We start from the raw sequence: 21,476 nt of genomic DNA on the forward strand, positions 1-21,476 counted from the left end.
CAGGGGTCAATATCGACCACTTTGGAGACACCTAATACGTTACTTAACGTAAATTAACGTCACTTAATTCTATTCAACAATGGATGGAGCAGTGGAGCCTTACTAAAGCTCAGCCTAGGGGCCTGAGTGGTAGTTAAAAATCACCTTTATTACATGACAATAAAGGAATTTTGAATCTTAAAACACTGGGAAAGAAAGAATTTAGGAACACACACCAAAAAAGTGTAAATGCTGGAAATCTTAAATGAAAATGGAAATGTTGAAAACACTCAGCAGGTCAGGTAGCTGCTGTGGTCAGAGAAGCAGAAATTGTCTCAGATTTGGTGAAGGCTCTTTAACCTGAAACATTAACTCGTTCTTTTCCATGGGTGCTGCCTAGCCTGATGAGTGTCTCCAGCATTTTCTGTTGTTATATAAGAAAAAGATTTCCCATCACTTTCCCTGACCTCCTGAAGTGTTGTACAGTAAGCAGAATATTTTGAACAGGTCACAATCCCGATGAATGAAAAGTCCATTCTGCCAAACTCCACAGACAGCAAACAGAAAGTGACCAAATAATCCGTTTTAGTTAGTTTGAAATGTTGGTCAGGATATTTGGAGTGATGGCTACCCTTTGTACCCCACACACACACACATGCATGCACACAGTTATCTTCAGAACATTGCCTTGGGATCCTTCCTGACAGCTTGTCAGGGCAATGAGGATCACATCCCCATACTGCAGCACTCCTTCAGTTCAGGGACAAAACAAAGTTTAGGATTGCCTGCTTGCCACTTGACTATGGTTTCAATTCATAATTTTCTGATTGCAAAATGAGTTTGCTGCCCATACCTTGGAAAGTTTGGACAGTGCCCATTCCTTAATGATAACCCAATCATTAAAAAAAAATCCTGGGCTGCTAGTTTAATGTTGAGAAACAAGACCCAACATGAAAGTCCGAATTGACATGACTAGTTCTTTATTGTGGAATCAGGCATTAAATTTAGCACTGTAAAATATTGAAATCGTAAAAGAACAAAACCAAAATCAATAGCCAGGTTGGCACCAGGGTGGTGATGTGTGTTGGTGTCTGTCAATGTGAACACAGTACATTGAATTGTCCCTCCAGTCACACTGCACATTTCTCCCTGCTGTTAAAACAAGGTGAGGAGCTCCTTTAACAACTGAACTGTTGAAAGTCGATTCAATTACTAACTCTATTCATAAAAGCAATTCAAAGGATGGACCGGCTCAAAGTGATCGGCTGACTTCAAAGTCCAACTCTTGTGCAGTCACTCTCCGTTTCATTATCCAGAGGTAATTTGTGGCAGCGAAGATCAATAAGTCTTTAAGCAGATTCACTCTGATACAGTTCAACAGCAGTCTCTGTGGCACTGTTCTTTTAAAAGATCACATTACCTTGTTGCTATTAGGATCTCAGAATGCTACAGTTCACTCTCAGGTGTTCAACGACGTGCAGGATTTGTAACTGGGTATTTGAAGCTATTTGCCTTGACCGTTTGACACTGGTTTGAACTCTGGACTGCCTTTTCTTGTCTCTAGGTCAATTGACTGTTTTCCTTCGTCCAACAATCATGAATAAAGAACTACTACCTTCGAAGTGTTGTCAGCTCTCAACGGTAAATGTGTAGCTTTCAAACAAATTGTTCTCTGTGTATTGAAGACAACAAAACATTTCTCTTATCAGAATTCCTTGTGTGGCATCTCAGTTCTTAATACTGTTATTCTGGAGTTCCACTTGGAATTAAGAACCTGTGTGTTGGAATTAATATCCATGGTCCACAACAGACTAGTTTTACTAAAGTCATAGTCACCAGGTTCTTGTTGCTGTGTTTGAAACAGAGAGATCATAAGGCACAAACATGTGCTTAATTCTGCAGTGAGGACTATTGTATTTCCATGCACGTTCTTATTTCATTTCCTAACTGGCTCATTTTAAACAGATTCTTGTATGAAAGGGAAAAATTAACTCCACTTAAAATTCTAACAGTAGGGCTACAGGTGAACATTGAGCTGATTGAAAACCTAAAAAGACAAAACCCTTTTTAATTTCCAATAGATTAGTTTATGCACCATATCCTTTAACAATTTTCAGTGACCTATTGTAATTACGTATCTAATGTAGATGGGAACCGGAGAGAATTAATTAGACCCTTGGACTTGTTCAGTTAGCTTAGGTAAATCCATATTGTAACACCATTTAACTGTCTGAGAAAATGTTTTAAGTCATGAAAATGTCCAACAAATGTCCATACCTCTACTGAATGAGTGTGAATTCTGAATTTCCACTGCTTTTTATATAAAAAAACCCATTCAACTTTATTCTTAAACAGCCCTGGGTCAAGTTTTCAGATTATGTTTGCTTCCCTGGATACCCTGACCAAAAGAAATAATTTTTCCACACAACCATATCAAATCCTGCTTTAAAAAAAAAATCACAGAATGACCTCTATAGCATTCCATGCTCACATAATCTGTCTTGTACCTTTTCTGAGTCCCAGAGACGTCTAAATGTACCTTCAATTGAGTCATACAGTTCTCCAGCACAGAAACAGGCCCTTTGGCCCAACTTGTCCATGCTGACCAAGCGTTCCATTTCTGTGAGTTCAGCCCATATCCCTTTAAACCTCTTCTATCCACATATCTGTCTCATTGTCTTTTAAAATATACAACTGTCTCTCTCTCTCCACTGCTTCCTCTGACAGCTCACTTCATATACTCTGCACGAAGGTGTCCCTCAAGTCCCTTTTAAAATCTTTCCATCCATGTCCTCTAGTTTTAGATTCACCCACTCTGGGATTAGCCATAAGTGGTTGACTTGTTGGCTCAAGAAGTAAATCTATATTTTAGTTTTCTTTTAACCCTCATTACTTTTGCATTACAATGCAACCATCTTAATTTCCCTGCAGTGTTCTGTTCAACTAGTCCTCAACTGGACTGAGGTCCACTGAACTTGAGATTGATAGGGGACCTCATCCAGATTCTAAAGGTCACAATAGGGATAGAGCTTCTAATCACACCTAGTTTGTCTTTTAAAAAAAATCTAATTATACCATCCTCTTGATGTTTAACACGTTAAAAGTACTCTCGTGCAAAGACAATGAAGGAAAATTGGTGAGAGTGTCAAGAATAAGGAACCAGTCAGAAAGAAAGGCCATAATCAATCACTTTCTTATGAGAAATACTATTGCTGAGTTAGAGATACTTGGATATGTTGGCTAAGACCAGTTAACCATTGGGGAAAGGCTGGTGAAACCTATTGATGGACACCTCAATCCTGCTAACTGCTCTGGAGTAACTACTCTGGATCTAAATTCAAGGTCCACAAGAAGAAATAACCACTATTATACCATCAAAATCCATCCTCTATGAGCAGTTGTATAGCGTAGTTGTCAGATCCAGTCCAGTTGTTGAGGGTAGATAATGTATAAATCAACCAAACTGTACAATTAATTCACTGCATAGACTGTCCTTCACAATATTCTTAATCAAAAGGTTTAAAAAAAGATAGCTTCTCTTTTTTAACATATATCTCAAGTTCCCAACAAACCACCTATGTATATATATATATATATATATATATATACAATAGTAAACATTGAATGTGCAAAAGCAAAAGGGTTCTAACAAATTTAGTTACAAATAATTTTATATAAATAACTTACAAATTCCCCTGTATAAGAGCAAGTACAAAGCAGGAGTGTAAGACCCAGATGTTGAACATTGACAGACACATTTTCCTCTAGCTCTAAATGGAATAAATGTAAAATCAAACACAAACATGCCTGTGGACCAGTACAGGTAGACAACTGGATTATTCCAAGGGGTAAATTTTCATTCATGTTGCTCTCAGGGCAGGGTCAGTGTCCACTGGAAGTAGATGTCAGGAATCTGAATGGATCGCAGCTCTTCCCATGGTCATTTTACAATCTGGTTACTGCGCATAAAGAGATGAAGTGTGAAATCTCATCTCTGTATCCAGATTGAGAAAGGCTAAAAGGACTTAACAAGGAGGAAAAAGCTTTGCTGGGACCTAATTATTTAGTGAGGAATATTTACTTAAAGACTCAATATTAGCACAGCTGCAAAGACTTGTCAGGTGATCCATGGGGAAGGACGTGTGACTGGGATTATTAGTTGTTTTCAGCAGTAGGCCTCAGCAATGAGATTTGGACAGCCCACACAATACTGTTCCCAAAAGTAAAGATGCAGGAATTACAGAAATTCATATGCTGGTTGTCAAGGTCAGCCTCAACTGATTTGACACTCACAGACATAATTTAGTCCACGTAATTTGGAAATGAACAGAATAAATAAATCCATGATTGAAACAAATGCATTAAACAGCTGGGCCTAAGAGCTGTCAGTTCGAATGGGAGAAATTGTGGGAGAAGATGATTGAGTTAAGATAGGAGTAGTTCACAGCAACAAGATTTTGTTTGGATCAGGACTGTGAATTTGAGATCAGCTACAGAGCCAATTATATTAAAAAAAACACAAGGATGCAAACTATTTGACTTCAAATCCTAATCCTTGATGCCGATTTCCCCAAATCAGGAGTGGATCAGTCTGAGAACAGATCAGTGTGTTCCTCAACACATGGAATATTCAAACTCATGAGAATGATATCGGTCCCCAAATTGGTTAAGGGGATCCTTTAGCAGAAAACAACGGCAGCTGAACAGCTTGCTCTTCTTATCTTCTGTCTTAGATCAGCCGGAATCACCTTCAGTGGTGACTGTGATCACGCGGAAAGATTAACTCCTTTTGAGAAAAATAAAGGAACATATACCTACAAACTGAGCTGGTGTGGAAGGAATCCGTAGAGTACGTTTAAGTCCAGCTCATTGGACAGTGAGAGGAGGTCTGATTAGATAAGCAGTTCCAGTCGGCTGTGCGAAGCACTCTCACCACAAAGGTAGAGCTGAGGTCCCCCTTCCACCACACCCCTCACGTGCTTCTTAAGCTATCTGTTCTGTGCAATCTAGTTGGTCGGGTATAGGGAGACCAGTTAAAACTGTGAGGGCTTTATTCCACACAGTGAAGGTGGGGCATACTGGCTGAACAAAGGCAATGTCAAAGGTGTACAGCTGCTGAGCATTGACTGCGTCATAGAAGGACAGTGAGCCGTTATCGTAGTCCAGCAGGAGGCCCAGCCTTCGGATGTGAGGGGATGGCTCCACTGGGATCTCCTTGCTGTTGTGCCTTGCCACCCAGCTATTGTTGCATCTGCAGAATACCCATGAGAAGGCATTCTTCCCAATCCACTCATGCTTTGGTGCTGACTTGTAGGCAATCCCGATTGCATACCTGGAAGAAAACAGTGATTATTTTATTCCTGAACCTTACACAGAAGTCTCAGCAGGAACCAGGCTCTCAACACACAGACATCACTTCATCCTTACCTCCTTCAGTACACAAGGTTTCCAATGAATATGGAGCCACTGGGATAAAGGCAGAATATTGGACAGTAGAACGGTCATGAGGAGAGAGACTGAATTGAACGGGGGTTTAGAACAGGGGTGAGCAACCTATAGCCCACGACCAAATTTATCCAGCCCGCAACCCAATGCTTTTGCCAGATCAGCCACTCCAACGTACACCGTTCGCCACATGAAACTCAGCCTTTGTCATTGGTGGTTCTGGGTACTGTGCAAACATCCCTCAGCAAAGGAAATCTTTGTGGCTACATAAATGCCACCCGTTCCTTTGGGGTCATGAACCGGGTAGCGAAATAACTGCCTTCACGCAGAATGTTAACTGAAGTCTCTTCACATCGCTATAACCAGGAATCTATCATCAACTGCATCACTTTCTGCCTCTAGAAAAATAAGTATTCCTGGCGTTCTTGAGGGTGAGATAAGCCAACTGTCCCACTCTTGGTCTCAGGCCACTCACCACCAGTGAATGTGGTGCTGGGCAATCAATGGGGTGAACCTTTCAGAGCAACCCTGAAGCTCCCCCTCCCCTGAGCTGCCCCCTCTCCCCGCTCTTAAGACACCCCCCTCTCCCGAGTAACCCCTCTCCCTGCTCCTGAGCCAACCCCCCCCTCCCCTGAGCTGCCCCCTCTCCCCGCTCTTAAGACACCCCCCTCTCCCGAGTAACCCCTCTCCCTGCTCCTGAGCCAACCCCCCCCTCCCCTGAGCTGCCCCCTCTCCCCGCTCTTAAGACACCCCCCTCTCCCGAGTAACCCCTCTCCCTGCTCCTGAGCCAACCCCCCCCTCCCCTGAGCTGCTGAAAAAGGCACAAAGCCAGATGTCCGTGTGTGGGACGCTGCGATGTTCCTTCATCCAACTCCAGCTGCAAACAAAACTCATTTAGCACAAAGCAAACTTAGTTCTCTCTGAAATGGGATTTAGCTCACATACCCGTGTTCAAAACACACCTTAAGAGTGTAGAGAAATTAAATGAAAGTGGGAGATCTAGATCAAAAGGCAGAAGTTGAGAGGAATGCACAACAACTTTCTGCTGAGAAAGATTCAGGATGCTGTATTTGACCATTTTATTTATATCCGCAGTTTTGTGACAAAAATAATTGTTACTGATTATTTTTAAAACTCCTGAATTATTGGATGAATTATTTAAAAGCAACCAAGTTTAAATGACAGTTTACAGCCTCCAAATACCTGTCTGAAATATTTATATCCAGCAAGGGATGGTTTATCACTACTACTAAGTACCATATTTTACAAACCAGCCCCTGCCCCGCGTATTATATGCGTGGGCGCGCTAGACAAGAATATTTTTACATTGAAAGAACGTACACAATTAATAGTGGGCATGCGAAAGTCGAACCAGCAATTTTTAGTGAGCGTGGTAATACAATAGCGGCATTAAAAGAACGCATTCAATTTATAGTGGCCGTGGGAAAGACACAATTTATAGCGCGTCTTGGGAATATTTCTTTGTACTGAATACCATGAAATTCCTATAAACAGGATGTTCCAGCTAGGGCACTGCACCTTATCAATGTTAATTGCCCAGACTCGTCTCTGAGGGAGGAGATCAACATATCAAGCGCCTCTGATTTAAGACAACATTAGAATTAAAATCCTGCTTAACGCTGAAGCCTATCTTTGAGCTATTTAATTGATTCCTCTCCAAAGCTTGTTAATGTGTTGCAGCAGGGTATCATCTATATAATGGGCAATTTACACCTCTGGGGGAAGTTGGTTGGGTATTAGTTGCGGGAGATTAACTATAGCAGTGGTATGTGCTTTGTCTCATGTCCCATTTAAATGCAAATTGCATTTGCCAGTCAGAATTTAGAATACAACACCCACACGGTACACGAGTGAGAATACGGTAATTTGTTCTACCGGTGGTAAAATTGATAGCACAACTCCTTGAGATGATGTCTTGCTATTGGCATCAACAACTATGTCCATCCAATATCGAAAAGCTTTCAAATAACAAACAAAATCAAGTTTCTCTGTCTACTTTGGGGTTAATTATTTTGTTTTCCTTGGGACTAATTTTTTTCCTTTTTGACATATATGGGGATTTTTTTTTTAAAAATTGTGTCATTTTAATGACAAACTCAAGATTTTTGATGCATTTCCAGATTTGAAGATGCCTTCCCTGACCTGAAATGCATCGCCGTAATTTTTTGTAAAGAATACGGTTGATCTTGTGGCTTGAACTTTTTCTGTGGATTGTTTTTTGATAAGTTATTGTTATGTTTATACATTGTACATTATGTACTTCAAGCAGAGATAATTAGTAACTTAAATTTCATAATGTCCATATTTCATTTACGGTAGCATCAGTGTGGTCCACCATTCAACCACTGACACACTGTCTGGGCCACGCATGGTAAAAGGTTGCCCAGCCCTGGTTTAGAAGAATGAAAGAAAATCTCAGTGGAATACTTCTGACAGGGCTAGACAGGTTGGATGCAAGGAGGAAGTTTCCACAGCTAGGGTTGGGGGTTGCTCTGGAGCCAGGGATCACAGTTTCAAGATAGGAGTCATTTCTTCACTCAGGGGGTTCCTAACCTGTGGAATCCCCTACCACAGAAGGCAGGGGGGGCCAGGTTGCTGAATATATTTAAGATGGCAATAAGAGGGTTATTTTTTCCCCCAGAGTTAAAACACAGATCAGCCAAATTCCTGAAGAGTCTAGACATGTTCTGGTGATTAAACTTTTCCCAAATTAATTGTAAAATAAATACAGTGACTGAGATAACCAAACTGGAGTCACAAATCTGTGTCACAGACTATAACAGAAAGGGCCTGTGGGGTCCTGAGTTTCCTGCCATGAACAATGAGAAATACTCAAGAAATTGTGGGAGCACCAACTCCCAGTGGGATAGGGAACAGAGCTTGCCTGATGTAAAGCCTTCTCTATGGAGTGGGTTTTCCCATGAATGGAAAAGAGCAGCTTCCGAAGGAGCAAGCAGATCATTATCTACTGGAAGAAAGCCAACACCAGGATGTCGTCTTGGATTAGAGCACTGCAGTTATGAGGGGAGATTGGATGGCCTGGTCTTGTTTCCCCTGGAGCGAAGATGGCTGAGGAAGAAGCGTGCAAGATTATGAAAGGATTAGATAGAACAGACAATCAAAATCTCTTTTCCTATCAGAGCATCATCAAGAGCACAGCTTTAATAAAAGAGGAAGGAGTTTTAAAGGAGATCTGAAGAGTAAGTTTATTTCTACAGAGCGGCTATGATCTAGAACATGCTGCCAGTGGAGGAATCTGGTACAATCATTATTTTTAAGAGGCACTTAGACAAAATACTGAAGTAATCAAGGATTAGAGCACAAGGTCCTTCTGTGGGGCATTGGAATTCAGGTAGATAGGCAGAAGGGCCTGTTGCCATATGTCTCTATGACACCAACCACTGACAGACTGGAAGATGTCTTTTTAAATTGCTTATATATCCTCTTCAGTGCTGTTCAAGAAGATCCAGAGAAAGCATTGTTTGTGTTTACATAAGGGTCATTAACATCATATATCGCCCCAATGGCCTTCATCAGGTAACATCCAAGATAAAATCAGTAAAGTCTTGGTCAGGACAAGTAAAAACTTTCCAATGTATTCACAGATATCTTCAATATCTCACTCTGGCAGGGAATGGTATCCACCTGTTTCAAGCAGGTGTCAATCGTACCAGTGCCCAAGAAGAGTGTGATAACCTGCTTAAATGACTATCAACTAGTGGGAATCACATCCCCAGTGATAAAATTTTTTGTAAGGCTGGTGTTGGAGTATATCAGCTCCTGACTGTATGGCAACATGGTTCGTTCTAATTTTCCTCCCATACCAACAGGTCTATGGCCGACGCCATCTCACTGGCTCTACACAAAACCCTGGAACACCTGGACAGACAGATGCACACATCAGGAAGGTTTTTTTAAAAAAATCAACTACAGTTTGACATTCAACACCATCATCCCCTCAAAATTGATCAGCAAACTTCAAGACCTGAGACTCAACACCCCACTGTGTAATTGGATCATGGATTTCCTCACCTCCAGACCACAATCAGTGAGGATTGGTAAGAATATCTCCTCCACAATCTCCATCAGTACTGGAGTGCCTTATGGCTGCATTCTTAGCCCCCAGCTCTACACACTACATGACTGTGTGGCCTGGTATGATAATAACATCATCTACAAATTTGCCAACGATACCACGGTAGTGGGTGCTATAAAAAGGGACAAGAGTTAGCATACAGGAGAGACATTGAAAACTTAGCTGATTGGTGCACCAACAACAACCTCACACTCAATGCCACCAAAACCAAGGAGCTGATTGTTTACTTCAGGCGGGGAAAACCAGACGTATATGATCCAGTGATCACTGGGGATCAGAGATGGAGAGGGTGAAAAAGTTATTGGGAGTCACCATCTCAGAGTATATTTCTTGTACCCATTACACTAATGGCATTGTGAAGAAAGCACATCATCGTCTCTACTTCCTCAAGAGTTTGTGGAGGTTTAGTATGATACTGGAATCCTTAGCAAATTTCTAGAGCTATGTGATGGAAAATGTGCTGAATAATGGTCTGGTATGGGTACACCAATACCCATAGTGTAAAGTCCTGCCAAAGGTAGTGGACACAGCCCTCCTTACCATCGAGAACATCTACAGGGAAATCTGCCATTAGAGAGCAGCAGAAATCATCAAGGATCCACACTACCCAGTATATGTTCTGTTCTCGCTGCTGCCATCAGGGAAGAGGTATTAGGTGCCACAGGACCTGCACTGCCACATTCAGGAACAACTGCTACCCCTCCACCATTAAGCTCCTCAACAACCATCTCAATCAGGAACTTATTTAAGAACTCTTACTTTTGCACCTTATTGATTTTTCTTTTTGTATTGTACAGTTTGTTTACATTTCTTAATTTGTTTATATGTGTACCTCATGTATAGCTTGTTCTTTGCACTACTAATAAGTGGTAATTCTGCCTGGCCCGGAGGAAAAGGAATCTCAGGGTTGTATCTGATATCAAGTATGTACTCTGACAATAAATTTGAAATGTGAATTGGTAATCTGGAGTGTAGGTTTTGAAGCTACGATGTGTTAGCCAGTCAAGTCTCAAACCCCCAACCAGCTTCTCAGAGTCCCAAGGGGTGCAGCCATTTCATGGCTGACTGGCCATAATATTGTTGGAGTTAAGCAGCAATATTGAACCTTCAGTCATATGAAATGTTTGACTGAAATGGGGGTGTTGGGGGAGGGGAGGGAAATGTGTCACAAGGAGGTAGGGGACTGGTCAGGAGCTGAAATGCGATCAAACGCCTTATCCAAAGCCCTGTGGATTACTCGAGGAATCCTGAAATAGAAAGCATTCCATCTTTTAAGAACCCAATCTGGAAAATATACAAAAAGAAAGGATCAGCAATCTATGACTGCTTTGAAGCCAAACAGCAAGACTGAGGCAACGTCTTTGGAGGTCCAACTGCAGGAGCCTTAGAGGCATCAAGAGAGAAGTGTAATGTTCCAGTTGAAATCCTTCAGCTACAACATAACAATATGCAACAATGCTTCAATAATCCCCAAATCCCCAGACTGGTGAGTGCCCAGTTGATCCAGGCTGAATTGACACAGCAGATTATTTTTCCCATCACAGCAAGAAGCAGGAGAGACTCAGCAGATCAGGCAGTGTTCACAGAGAGAAATGGTCAGGCAACGTTTCAGGTTGGGACCGCAACAACTCGGGACTAGACTTGATAAAGGATCCTGACCTTAAACATTGACTGACCTTTCCTCTCCACAAATGCTGCCTGATCTGCTGAGTCCTTCCAGCTTCTCAGCACATTCCAGCAGCTTTTGTGTTTTACTTTCTTACCCTGATGGCCTGATCCAAATATAAATATCTATCTATCTATCTATCCCCAGATTGGACAGATTGGTATTGAGACAATATTTTGGCTTGGCCATAAAATCACAACTCTCATACAGGTTGCAGCTTCACAAACACTTGAGAGTTACATGAAAGAGAGAACAAAAAGCCTTTCAAAGGCACTTGTGCTGTTTTAAGGACCATGATGTATGAACACAGCTGGTTCCAGTTATTTCAAAGGCATTTTATGTTCTCAGTTGTTTTATAAACAGTCTGCTGCCCAGTTTTAGCAAACTCCTTTCAGTCCAGCTCCATAACAGGAGCTCAATAAGAAGCTGGAAATCTGAAGAAACACACCAAATGCTGGAGGGACTCTGCAGGTCCAGCATCATCCATGGAAGGGCAATTGACAGTCAACGTCTCACGTCATTAGAAAAAGAAATAGCAAGAATCAACCTGCTGACTTTTCCTCCTATCATCTTACTTTTTTCCCCCTCCCCACCTCTGTTCAGTGTCACATGGCAGCCCGTGCTCCTCCACCCTCCTCCCCCCCACCCACCCACCCACAACCTTTTATCTAGATGTCTGGCAGTGTCTTGCTATTCCCGATGAAGGTTTTTAAGCCTAAAACATTCGTTGCTTTCTGGAAACGACCTGCTGTCGAACGCGGTCCCACCTGCTGAGTTCCTCCAGCACTTGGAGTGTTTGTCTTAGCTCATGTTACCAATTAAAAAAAACTTAGACGTACAGCACTGCAACAGGTCAGTTTGACCCGCGAGTCCGTGCCGCCAAATTTACACCCCATTAACCTACACCCCCAGTACTTTTGAACGATGGGAGGAAACCAGAGCCTCCAGAGAAAACCCTTCCAAGCATCCAAATTCTCAGAACAGAATGCATACGGTCAGCAGGAATGCCAACCCCTGGAACTGAGTTACAGCCGAGTTCATCTTGGATACTTCAACTGATCTCAACTGGAGGTCAGACCTTGTCGTGACCCAATTCCTCAAGTTCCGGAGGCTGGCGGAAGATAAGATTTGGATCCAGTGATCCCTCACGTAGCCAATGCAGGACGTCGGAGGGGCACTGCTGGGGGGTCTGCTGCCTCACAGCTGCAGCGACTGGAGTTCAATCCCAACTTCTGCTGCCGCCAGTGCAGAGTTTACGCCTTCTACCTGAGACCATGTGATCCACATTCCAAAGGAGTGCAGGTTGGTGGGGGAATTGCGTGAGGAATGTGTGGGGTGTTGCCCAAAATGCCTGGAGAATTGGTTAAAGTTGGTGGGGGAGTAAGAGCCAGCATAGGCTAAATGGGTTCCTTCTGCGCTGTAAGGAAACATAGTGAAGATGGTTAGTTGGGGTGGTATTCCGTGATAATGCTCCTCTGTATCCATCAGGACCCTCCAGGGAGAGGAGGAATGAGATCGGGTCAGGATCAAATGCAAGATTGGGTGCTGGCTTTGTCAGAGACATATGATGAGCCCATTTCCATAATTATTGGGAGCAAAATGTGCCTTCTTGTTATTTTTTTGGAGGATCTCAGGGCAATGGGGTGATTAACAATCTGTTCGTTAATGCATCCTTGGAACCATTCATCTGGTGGCTGACAGAATGATTGACAACACGAGGGGATGATGTGTCCTCACTTAGGGTGAGTCCATCCCAATGGATATCATTGCAGAGTTTAGGGTGTGGTCATGGTCTCCACTTACTGCTAGAGTCAGCGCCTTCTGGTATTTCTTTAAATGTTTCATTGTTTGTGGGCCTTCTCCCATCCTTGCCTCACACCTAATGTCACCACCGCCCTTCCCACCAATTGACATTGTGTTCCCCCAACTGCTGGGGACCACTTCCTCACATCATCAGAACCCTCTCACCCAGGCTCCTGGTTCATGCTGTTATAGCCACCTCACCCCACATATTTACCCCAGATAATTGGGAGTGTGAAAGCATCATTCATTATCCAGCCTAACTGTCCACGGGGAAGTGGAGGTACACAATCTCTTGCAATGCTGTGGGGCAATGGATTTCATCTGGAAAATGAAGAAGGGCCAGCAATATGTCTGCTGGTCAATGTGCACAGGAGGGAAATTTGCAGGGTGGCTTTGGATTGCAGCATTGCACCCCAGCATCAGGGAACGCATGGATTTGAAATCTTCATAGGTTATTGCATTTAGGCAAAAATATGGCAGAGAATTTCCCCCTTGATATAACTTCTCACCATGTGCTTCCTCCAATGAGGATCTCCCAGTAATGTCGGCCGCTGTCAATATAAACATTGCCAGTTACACCATAGCTCCCTTGACTGGTGAAACGCTCTGGAGCGTGGCTCTTCTTCGAGGTGGTCTCATCCCGTTCAACGCTGAGGTTGTCATGGGAGACTTTGAGCTTCCGATGTGCAGATTTGGGATCCAGCTTGAATGGTTGGCCTAGGATTGAAGGCACAAAGAACAAGGTCATGGAAGTGAGGAAGAACTGGGACATGTAAATCACCCCTCCCACACTGACGCCCAGTCTGCACAAGTTGGAACACAGGCATTGGTTGCTAATTGAATGAGAGGCTGCCTAGGAATACCTAGGACTTTCTTGAGCACCATTTCCAAGCTCAGCATTCCCACCTGTGAAGCAATACAGGAAAAGTGTCTGGAATGGGCCTGTGTCTCAGGCTCTGTGCTCCAAGTGTAGGCTCCCACTTGATGCAATGCAGAGGGAGTTGGGCATGCTGGTTTTGTGATAAATGTTAAATTGAGATGTCTGCCCTGTCAGATTGACACAAAAGATCCCATGACATTGCCAGAAGAAGACAGCAGAGTTCATGCTCAATTCTAACTGAGTCTTTGGAGACAACTCTCAGTCCCCTATTGCTTCCAAGCAATTGATTACTGGCAGTTATATTTTTGGTTTGTTGGTCATAAAGTGGGTGCTATATTTCCAAAAATTACAAGGGTTACTCCACTTTCCTCACTGATCCATACAGAGCTTTGGGTTTGTGAAAGATATCACATAAATGCACTCTTCCTCTATATGATGAAAAGCATAAAGATGTAGATACTAGAAATTTTTAAAATGTAAATTTAGACACACAGCAGGGTAACAGGCCCTTCTGGCCCATGAGCTCGTGCCATCCAATTATACCCAGTTGACCTACAACTTCCGTCCGTTTTGAAGGGTGGGAGGAAACGAAGCCTCCATGAAAAACCCATGCAGATATGGGTAGAACATACAAATTTCTTATGGTCAGTGCAGGATTCGCTGGCACTGTTAATATTGCGTTAACCATGCTGCATGGAAATGCTGGAAATACTAAGCAGGTCAGGCAGTAAATGTGGAGAGAAAGAGTTCTGATGAAGGGTCATCAACCTGAAACATTAACTGTTTCGCTCTTCACAGATGCTGTGTGAACAGCCAAACACTTCTGCTTTTACTCTTGTATTTTCTGACATGTTGATCTTATCTGCTGGTACACATAAACGACAGGTATCTCCTTTAAAATACATACAATTGAGAACTTTCGCTTGCTCTCGTCACAACTGGTCTGTGCCGTTGACTGGAATACTTCCAGATGTGGGCACCAAGATAACCAGATCAACAGATTGTTGTCAGCTGGGGGTGTCAAAGTGCATGGAAATTGGGGAAGGAGAAGGGCCCATCAAAGTGATAAGGATAAACATATCAGCAACTCATCTGAATAAATTGAGTGAGCTTCAGGCATTGGACAGGCTTGATGGAACTTCACTGACTTAATCCTACCCATCTGATGACTTAGGAGTGGTTCAAGGTGGAGAGGAGGATGAATAATCCACTTCTGACATCACAAGAAAAGCCACGGAGGGATGCTTCTGATTCTCAAACCAAGAGCCTTTAACAATTGTTGGTGTGAGACGTCTCTGCTCACCGGAGACAATCCACAGCAGCCAATCTTTGCCCAATCCAACTACCAGGTTGATCGCTGCTGTGTATGGACGGGTGTGGAGTCTGAGAAGGTGAGGAGAATGTTTAGGTGGTTGGAAGTGGGTTAGTAGAAAATTAGTTGCTTGATGTATGTGGTGGCCAAAATTGCCTTATTCTACCCTCTGTGATTCTGTGATTGCTCAAAGCCCCAGATTCCTGCCCAATGCAAAGTCTGACTAATGCAAACCAGTTTAACACTCATCCCGAAATCAGAAAAGAAGCTTCCTTTTATTATTGCAGTAAGCCTGTGCACATCCCAAGCAAACATGAGAGCCACATGAAGAAAGCCCTGACCAACTTAGATCGAACACCAGCAAATAGTTAAATTTGGATCTTAAAATGATTGAATTGTTCACCCACTACAGAGCAGCTTCAATATTTTCTCAACCAACTCAGCACACAGACAGACCTTGGTTTAGCAGAATTAGAAATACAGCTGCATTTGCAAGAGGCAAGAGTTACTTTAGATAATCGAGAAGGTGGCTGGAAACTCTCCTCCAACAGGTGGAGATCTCAGCTTGTCGAAAGGATAGTTGGCAGTAGTTCCAACTCCTTCGCAGGATAAGGGTAAATGGAACATAATGTGAGACTGTGCAGTAAATTTCAGTGAAAACAGTACACTATTAAAATTATATTGCCTAACTCTCTTGCCTCCACACTCTACTGTTTTACTTGTGGTGTTATGTATGGGATGTCTTGATGGATTGCTCGCAAAACAAACTTTTTCACTACACTTGTGTGTGTGAGTGCAGTGATATATGAGACAATAAACTTGAATTTGAAGAAGCTGTCAATTTTATACATTGTCACAAACTTTGTTTCCTTGCCACCCATTACATCTCTCTCCCAAGCCACCTATCAAGGAAAATTTGACTGTGGCAACCTTTTAAGCAAATGCAGAATCTATTACGAATTCCTCCACTCACACTGCCATCCCAGCCCACCTGAGAATGAAACCTTTAGCCCTTTGTGCTTATTTTCATCAATATTAAGCTGGCTGTCCTCTTCACTTCCACACTAAGCTCACCCAAAGTTCAGCTCACACCACCTGCATCCTTCAAACTCACCAAGTCTCATTAAATCTTTTCCCACTCGACTTCCTGGGCTACAAATGAGTCGTTCCTCTGTAACCCTAGTCTTACAACTCCAGCCCTCTCTCCTTAACTTAAATTCTCTCATTGCTTTAACCTGGCCCCTTACGTCCCTTTGATCTGAGTGTTGGCCTTCTCTTCAGCTGGCCCGTCTCTAGAGACTGAAGCTCTTGCCATAATACTTTTCTATTCTGCCTCCTCCATATTAAAAGCTGCACCTAATAAAACAAGAAGGAAGCAGAGTAGAGTTGTGACCCAGGAGGTGAAGGCTGCCGTTTTATGGTCCAGCTGGGAGCATTGTCTGAGAAGTCATTGTTGTGTCCACGCTCCACAGTTTATTCTTCAAATGTAGCAGGGCACTTAATTTGTTTTCCCTGAAGTTCACCTTGCCACGTCTGGCTGCTGATGCAGCAGTTCCTTTTAAGTTAACTGATTACATCACTGTTTAGTGAGGAGGCGCCAACTCACAGGACAGAAAAAGCTACAGAGAACTCGGCCAGTGCCATCATGGGCATTAAACTTCACTCCATTAAGGACATCAAGGGCGGCACAGTTAGGACAACACTGTTACACAACAGTGATCGGGGCCAGGTTTTGAATCCCACCCTGTCTGTAAGGTTCTCCCCGAGTGGGTTTTTCCCGGGGGCAGTTCAAAATGTACTAGGGTTGTAGGTCAATTGGGCAGGCATGGGCTTGTGGGCCAAAAGGGCCTGTTACAATGCTGTACGTCTAAATTCAAGTTTAATCTACAAGAAGTGGTGTCTCAAGAAAGCTGTCTCTCTCATTAAGGACCCTCATCACCCAGGCCATGCCCTCTTCTCACTGCTCCCACCAGCAAGGAGGTACAGGAGCCTGAGACACACACTCAACAGTACAAAAACAGCCTCTTCCACCATCAGATTTCAGATTGGGCAATGCATCACAGACACTACACATCACTTCTCTTCTTTTCCACTTATTTATTTATTAAAATAGTGTATTTGTGGAAATGTAATTTATAGAAATTTTGCACCTGTGATGCTGCCACACAAAAAAATATTTTTGTGACACGATCATGAAAATAAATTTTGATTCTGATTCTCTGTCAAAATCTCCCTGCTCCTCCATCCATTGCCTCATTCAATCCCTCCTGCCCTCAACCGCTATATAGGTGCTCCCTTTAATTCTCTCTGCCCTCTTCCATTTCTCTGCTTGCTTCAACTCAGGCATATTCAACATCTTGGCATTCTCTAATCAGAAGACATCAATATTGACCTCCAATTTCCTTTAACCCTCCTCCCTTAGTCACTCACTTTCCTCCCTCCCTCTGACTCCTATCCTCTTGCTCTCCAGCCCCCTCCCTTACTTCTCCTATTTGATAGCCATCTTTTTCAGCCCTCTGCCCCCTCCCCCCATCACCTCTCAGCTTCTTTCTCTTCTTCTCCTTCTCACCTGTATTCATCTGCTAGCCTGTGCTCCTCTCCCTTCCCATTAACCCCCTCCCCAACTTCCTTCTTCAGGCATCTGCCTGACTTTTGGCACACCCAAATACAGGGTCAAGCCCCAAGGGTCGACTGCCTTCTGCTTTCCATGGATATTGCGTGACCTGTTGAGTTTCTCCAGCACCTTTGTGTACTGCCCTTGACCCCAAAATCTGCAGACTTCTTGTTTACTTTTATCACACCAGACTTTTTCCCAGTTCTAATGACGTCATTAACTTGAAATGGTGACTCCATATCATAGATGTTGTCTGAACTGTGGCCTATCCTTGAGGATGTCCAGTTTTCACATTGTTTTCTGTCTATGTTGTAAAGGTGTGGATGGCTGTGGCTCTGTAGCATTAATCAATGGTAGCGTCTCAAAACTAAAGCCCAGAGGATAGGCACAGAGCACTGGAGTGGATAGATTTCATTGTGGGCCTCTGACTGCTCTCTTCTCTCAATTTAAGATGCTTTCAGATGCCCAGGGCTTGGTACAACCCATTGGGTAGTCCGTGTGGATTGTGCAGAAATATAGAAAAGGAGATGTGTCTTAGCAATGGTAAAGTGAGCAACTTATTTGAGATGGGAAGGGACAATCAAGTCATGGAGACTTACAGCATGGAAACAAACCCCCTCGGCCCAACTTATCCATGCTAGCAATGTGCCTATCTGATCTAGTTCCATTTAGATCTAATCCCATTTGCCTGTGTTTGGTCCATATTTCTCTAAAACGTTCCTATCCACGTATCTGTCTAAATATCTCTTAAACATTACAGATTGTATTTGCCTTCAGATTCCAGTGCCTGCCATCCCCAGTGCTATTACATGGCTGTTTGTGGGAGCTTTGCTGTGCACAGATTGGCCATCATGTACCCTCTGTTAGTAACAGTTATTGCATTTAAAAGGACTACATTGGATATGATGTCTCTTGATTAATTTAATAATTTAATTTCAATTTCTCTCAGCACAGCAACCTCCCTTTCTCATCCCTTATCTTTACACGTAACATGCATTTGTCCTGTGGCATCGCCCTTTATCCTCACCTATTTACTCCAAATGGTTAAGTCTTTCATGGAATCTCTTTGTATGGCCTGCTGTCACTCACCCTCTTTGACTGTCAATACATCTGTTTGCTTTGTCTCCCTCAGCTCCCCTTTCACTCCCCCCACCCAGGCAAATGAGGCAAAGGGTGTGTGTGTGCACTGTAAATTCATGATACCATCTGTTTTTCTCTCTCTCTTTGCATGCCCACAGGACCACACATGCTTGACAGAAAGTTACATCATAAAGACCTTATGTTCCTCCATATGTTGCCCATCACACATCTCTGCTCCTCAGCTATTCCTCCAGTGAGGAAATCCTGAATAAGGAGGCACAATGTTAACAACAGAGCCACACAAATTCAGAGAAAAAGGCTGACAATTTAAATTTCTTAACTCTTAAGATTGTTGTTAAAGGCAATTAAAATACAGACCTACCACTATATAAAAGAATGAAAGAGTTATCTTGAGTTGAATTGGCAGATCTTATTTTTTTTCCCAAACCAAAGGGAAAATATATTGTCCCATGTGAATTTTGACCATGCAAGACTTTCCAAAGCCAGCACCACTTTACTGGAGGCAGACGGAACAGCAGATGCTGAAATCTGAAGCAAAATATAATCTGCTGGAGGAACTCAGTGGGTCGAGCAGAATCAGTAGGAGTAGAATCAGAATGGTCAATGTTTCAGGTCAAGGTTCCTTTATTGCCATGTAATAAAACAGGTGTAATATTACACAAAATTGACTTTGGTCTGGAGTAAGGCAGACAAAGATTTGCCATTAGCAGAAATTTCCCTGTGCATGGTTTCGCTTCCAGTGCTCCCATAGCCACACGGACTTCAGTCCAAACCATCGGCAACCCGAGCTCTAGGTCCACAACCCCTCATTAAGACTGGATGCGGCTTGACCCGTTGAGTTCCTTCTACAAATTGGTTATTGCTCCAACACAACTTGCTATTTTCTAAAGGAAATGCTGTCTTCTATGTCCAAAAGCACACATCTTCTTCAGCCACACAGCACACACCTTTTACACCTTCCACAGCGCGCACGCCTTCCACAGCTCCCACAGATTTTTTTTCTCTCTCCTCTGTTCACATTTGTCAGCAGATTAAAGACAGATCAGCTGCACTTGATAGGTTTTCAGCGTATTCTCCCAGGTTGTGTCATCACCTTGTTTGTCATGTATTTTAACTTGGTCTTCACCTTCTCACAGAATTTGTTTCCCTCATTCTATGCCACTTAAAACATGTCCAGAGGTTTCTAGTACAGATGAAATGTCCTTGATCTAAAAGATTAACTCTTTTTCTCTCTCCATGTCTTGCTGCCTGAACTGTGGAGAGTTCAGTTTTTACTACTTACTGTTTGTCTTTAGCCTGGAGGGTTCACTGTTTTGGCTGCCAGCCAGGTTAATGGCCTTGACCACGAAGATATACTTGGTGCCACTTTGTAGACCATGCACTGTGTAATGGTTCTGCTTGATGTTCGGGACAATCATCCAGCTGTCTGCCGAGCTACACAAACCTGCAACAGGACCACACCACAAAGAGTTCTGTAAAGGTCTTCTGCATTCTTATCAAAAACAACCATCATTAGTCATTGACTGTGTGGAAAAAAATGCAGCACGACACAAGAAAAGGTAAATAGGAATTTAGCAATTGCTAAAGCACAAAGCTGCATCAAATTCAGTCTGCTGGCAGCCTGAGAAAGCTCTGACCCTCAATCAGTGCTATGGTCAATGGATGTGGGGTCTAAAGGTGCCTACATGGCTCAGTTGGAAACAATCTCAAGTGTGAGTCTTGGGTTTGAGTTCACTGAGCAATAGTGTTCCCTGAGAGTGGCTGAAATAACCCCTCCATTACGTTTAGTGCACCTCTGATTTTTTTCTGCAGAAGCAGATTGCTGAATTGTGTAAGGAAATTAGTCTTTGATTTAGGGAGATTTCGAACTGATGGAGAGCCGGTAACTTGATTAATAACAATAAAGATGAAGGTCATTATGCCCAATCAGACCATGCTGGTTCCTAGTAAACCAATCATACGAGTCCTCTCCCCCTCTCCTTATTTCCTGCAGCCCTGAAACTTCTTGCACATGCCCGTTAATTGCCCACAGTTTTTTATTTCCCATCCGTGTTTTCTTGGAGCAATCTTCAGTAGACATTTAATGTACCAGCTCGTCTCTGGGCCTTGACAAGAAACACACACAAACACAAGCAGGAATATGCAAGCCCCAAACAGACAGCAGGATCAAACTCCCAACTGGAGACCATTAGCACTAAACATTGTCCCACCGTGCCACCCTTAATAAGCCAGACATAACCACCAGTGTTTTCTCCTGATCTCGGAAATGAAAAAGTGCGAATGTTATCAGTGACTATGGACTTACTAACTACGTTGGCAAGTCCAGTGAAAATGGTGTATTGCAATTCATAGGACACCACGCTGAATTCATCGTCAGAAGTCCAGTGAACTGTGATGGTGTCATGCGATGCAGTGCATAGCTCCTCTCGGATAGCTGGTGGATTTGGTGCTGGAAAGGCAAATTGAGGTAAATAGTCAATCATTCAATTGGCTGTTGATATATCAGAACTACCCATCCATCCACAGTCCTAGTGATACCTCAAAGCATTAAAGCACTAG

General features: G+C 43.0%; 1 protein-coding gene across 3 annotated transcripts in view; it reads right to left on the reverse strand.

The window, feature by feature from the left end:
* Positions 1-936: 936 nt before the first annotated feature.
* LOC138738813 (E3 ubiquitin-protein ligase Midline-1) overlaps positions 937-21,476 on the reverse strand; it is a 297,248-nt gene continuing 276,708 nt past the window's right edge. For all 3 annotated transcript variants that reach the window (XM_069889801.1, XM_069889802.1, XM_069889800.1), the window contains exons 7-10: positions 21,223-21,366; positions 20,200-20,361; positions 13,520-13,727; positions 937-5,311 (exon numbers count right to left, since the gene is read on the reverse strand). In XM_069889801.1, the coding sequence (XP_069745902.1) occupies positions 4,963-5,311; positions 13,520-13,727; positions 20,200-20,361; positions 21,223-21,366 (863 nt within the window). In that variant the 3' untranslated portion in view covers positions 937-4,962. The remainder of the gene's footprint in view (positions 5,312-13,519; positions 13,728-20,199; positions 20,362-21,222; positions 21,367-21,476) is intronic.

This window comes from Narcine bancroftii, chromosome 7 (assembly GCF_036971445.1).
Source record: "Narcine bancroftii isolate sNarBan1 chromosome 7, sNarBan1.hap1, whole genome shotgun sequence".
NCBI classification, from domain to species: domain Eukaryota; kingdom Metazoa; phylum Chordata; class Chondrichthyes; order Torpediniformes; family Narcinidae; genus Narcine; species Narcine bancroftii.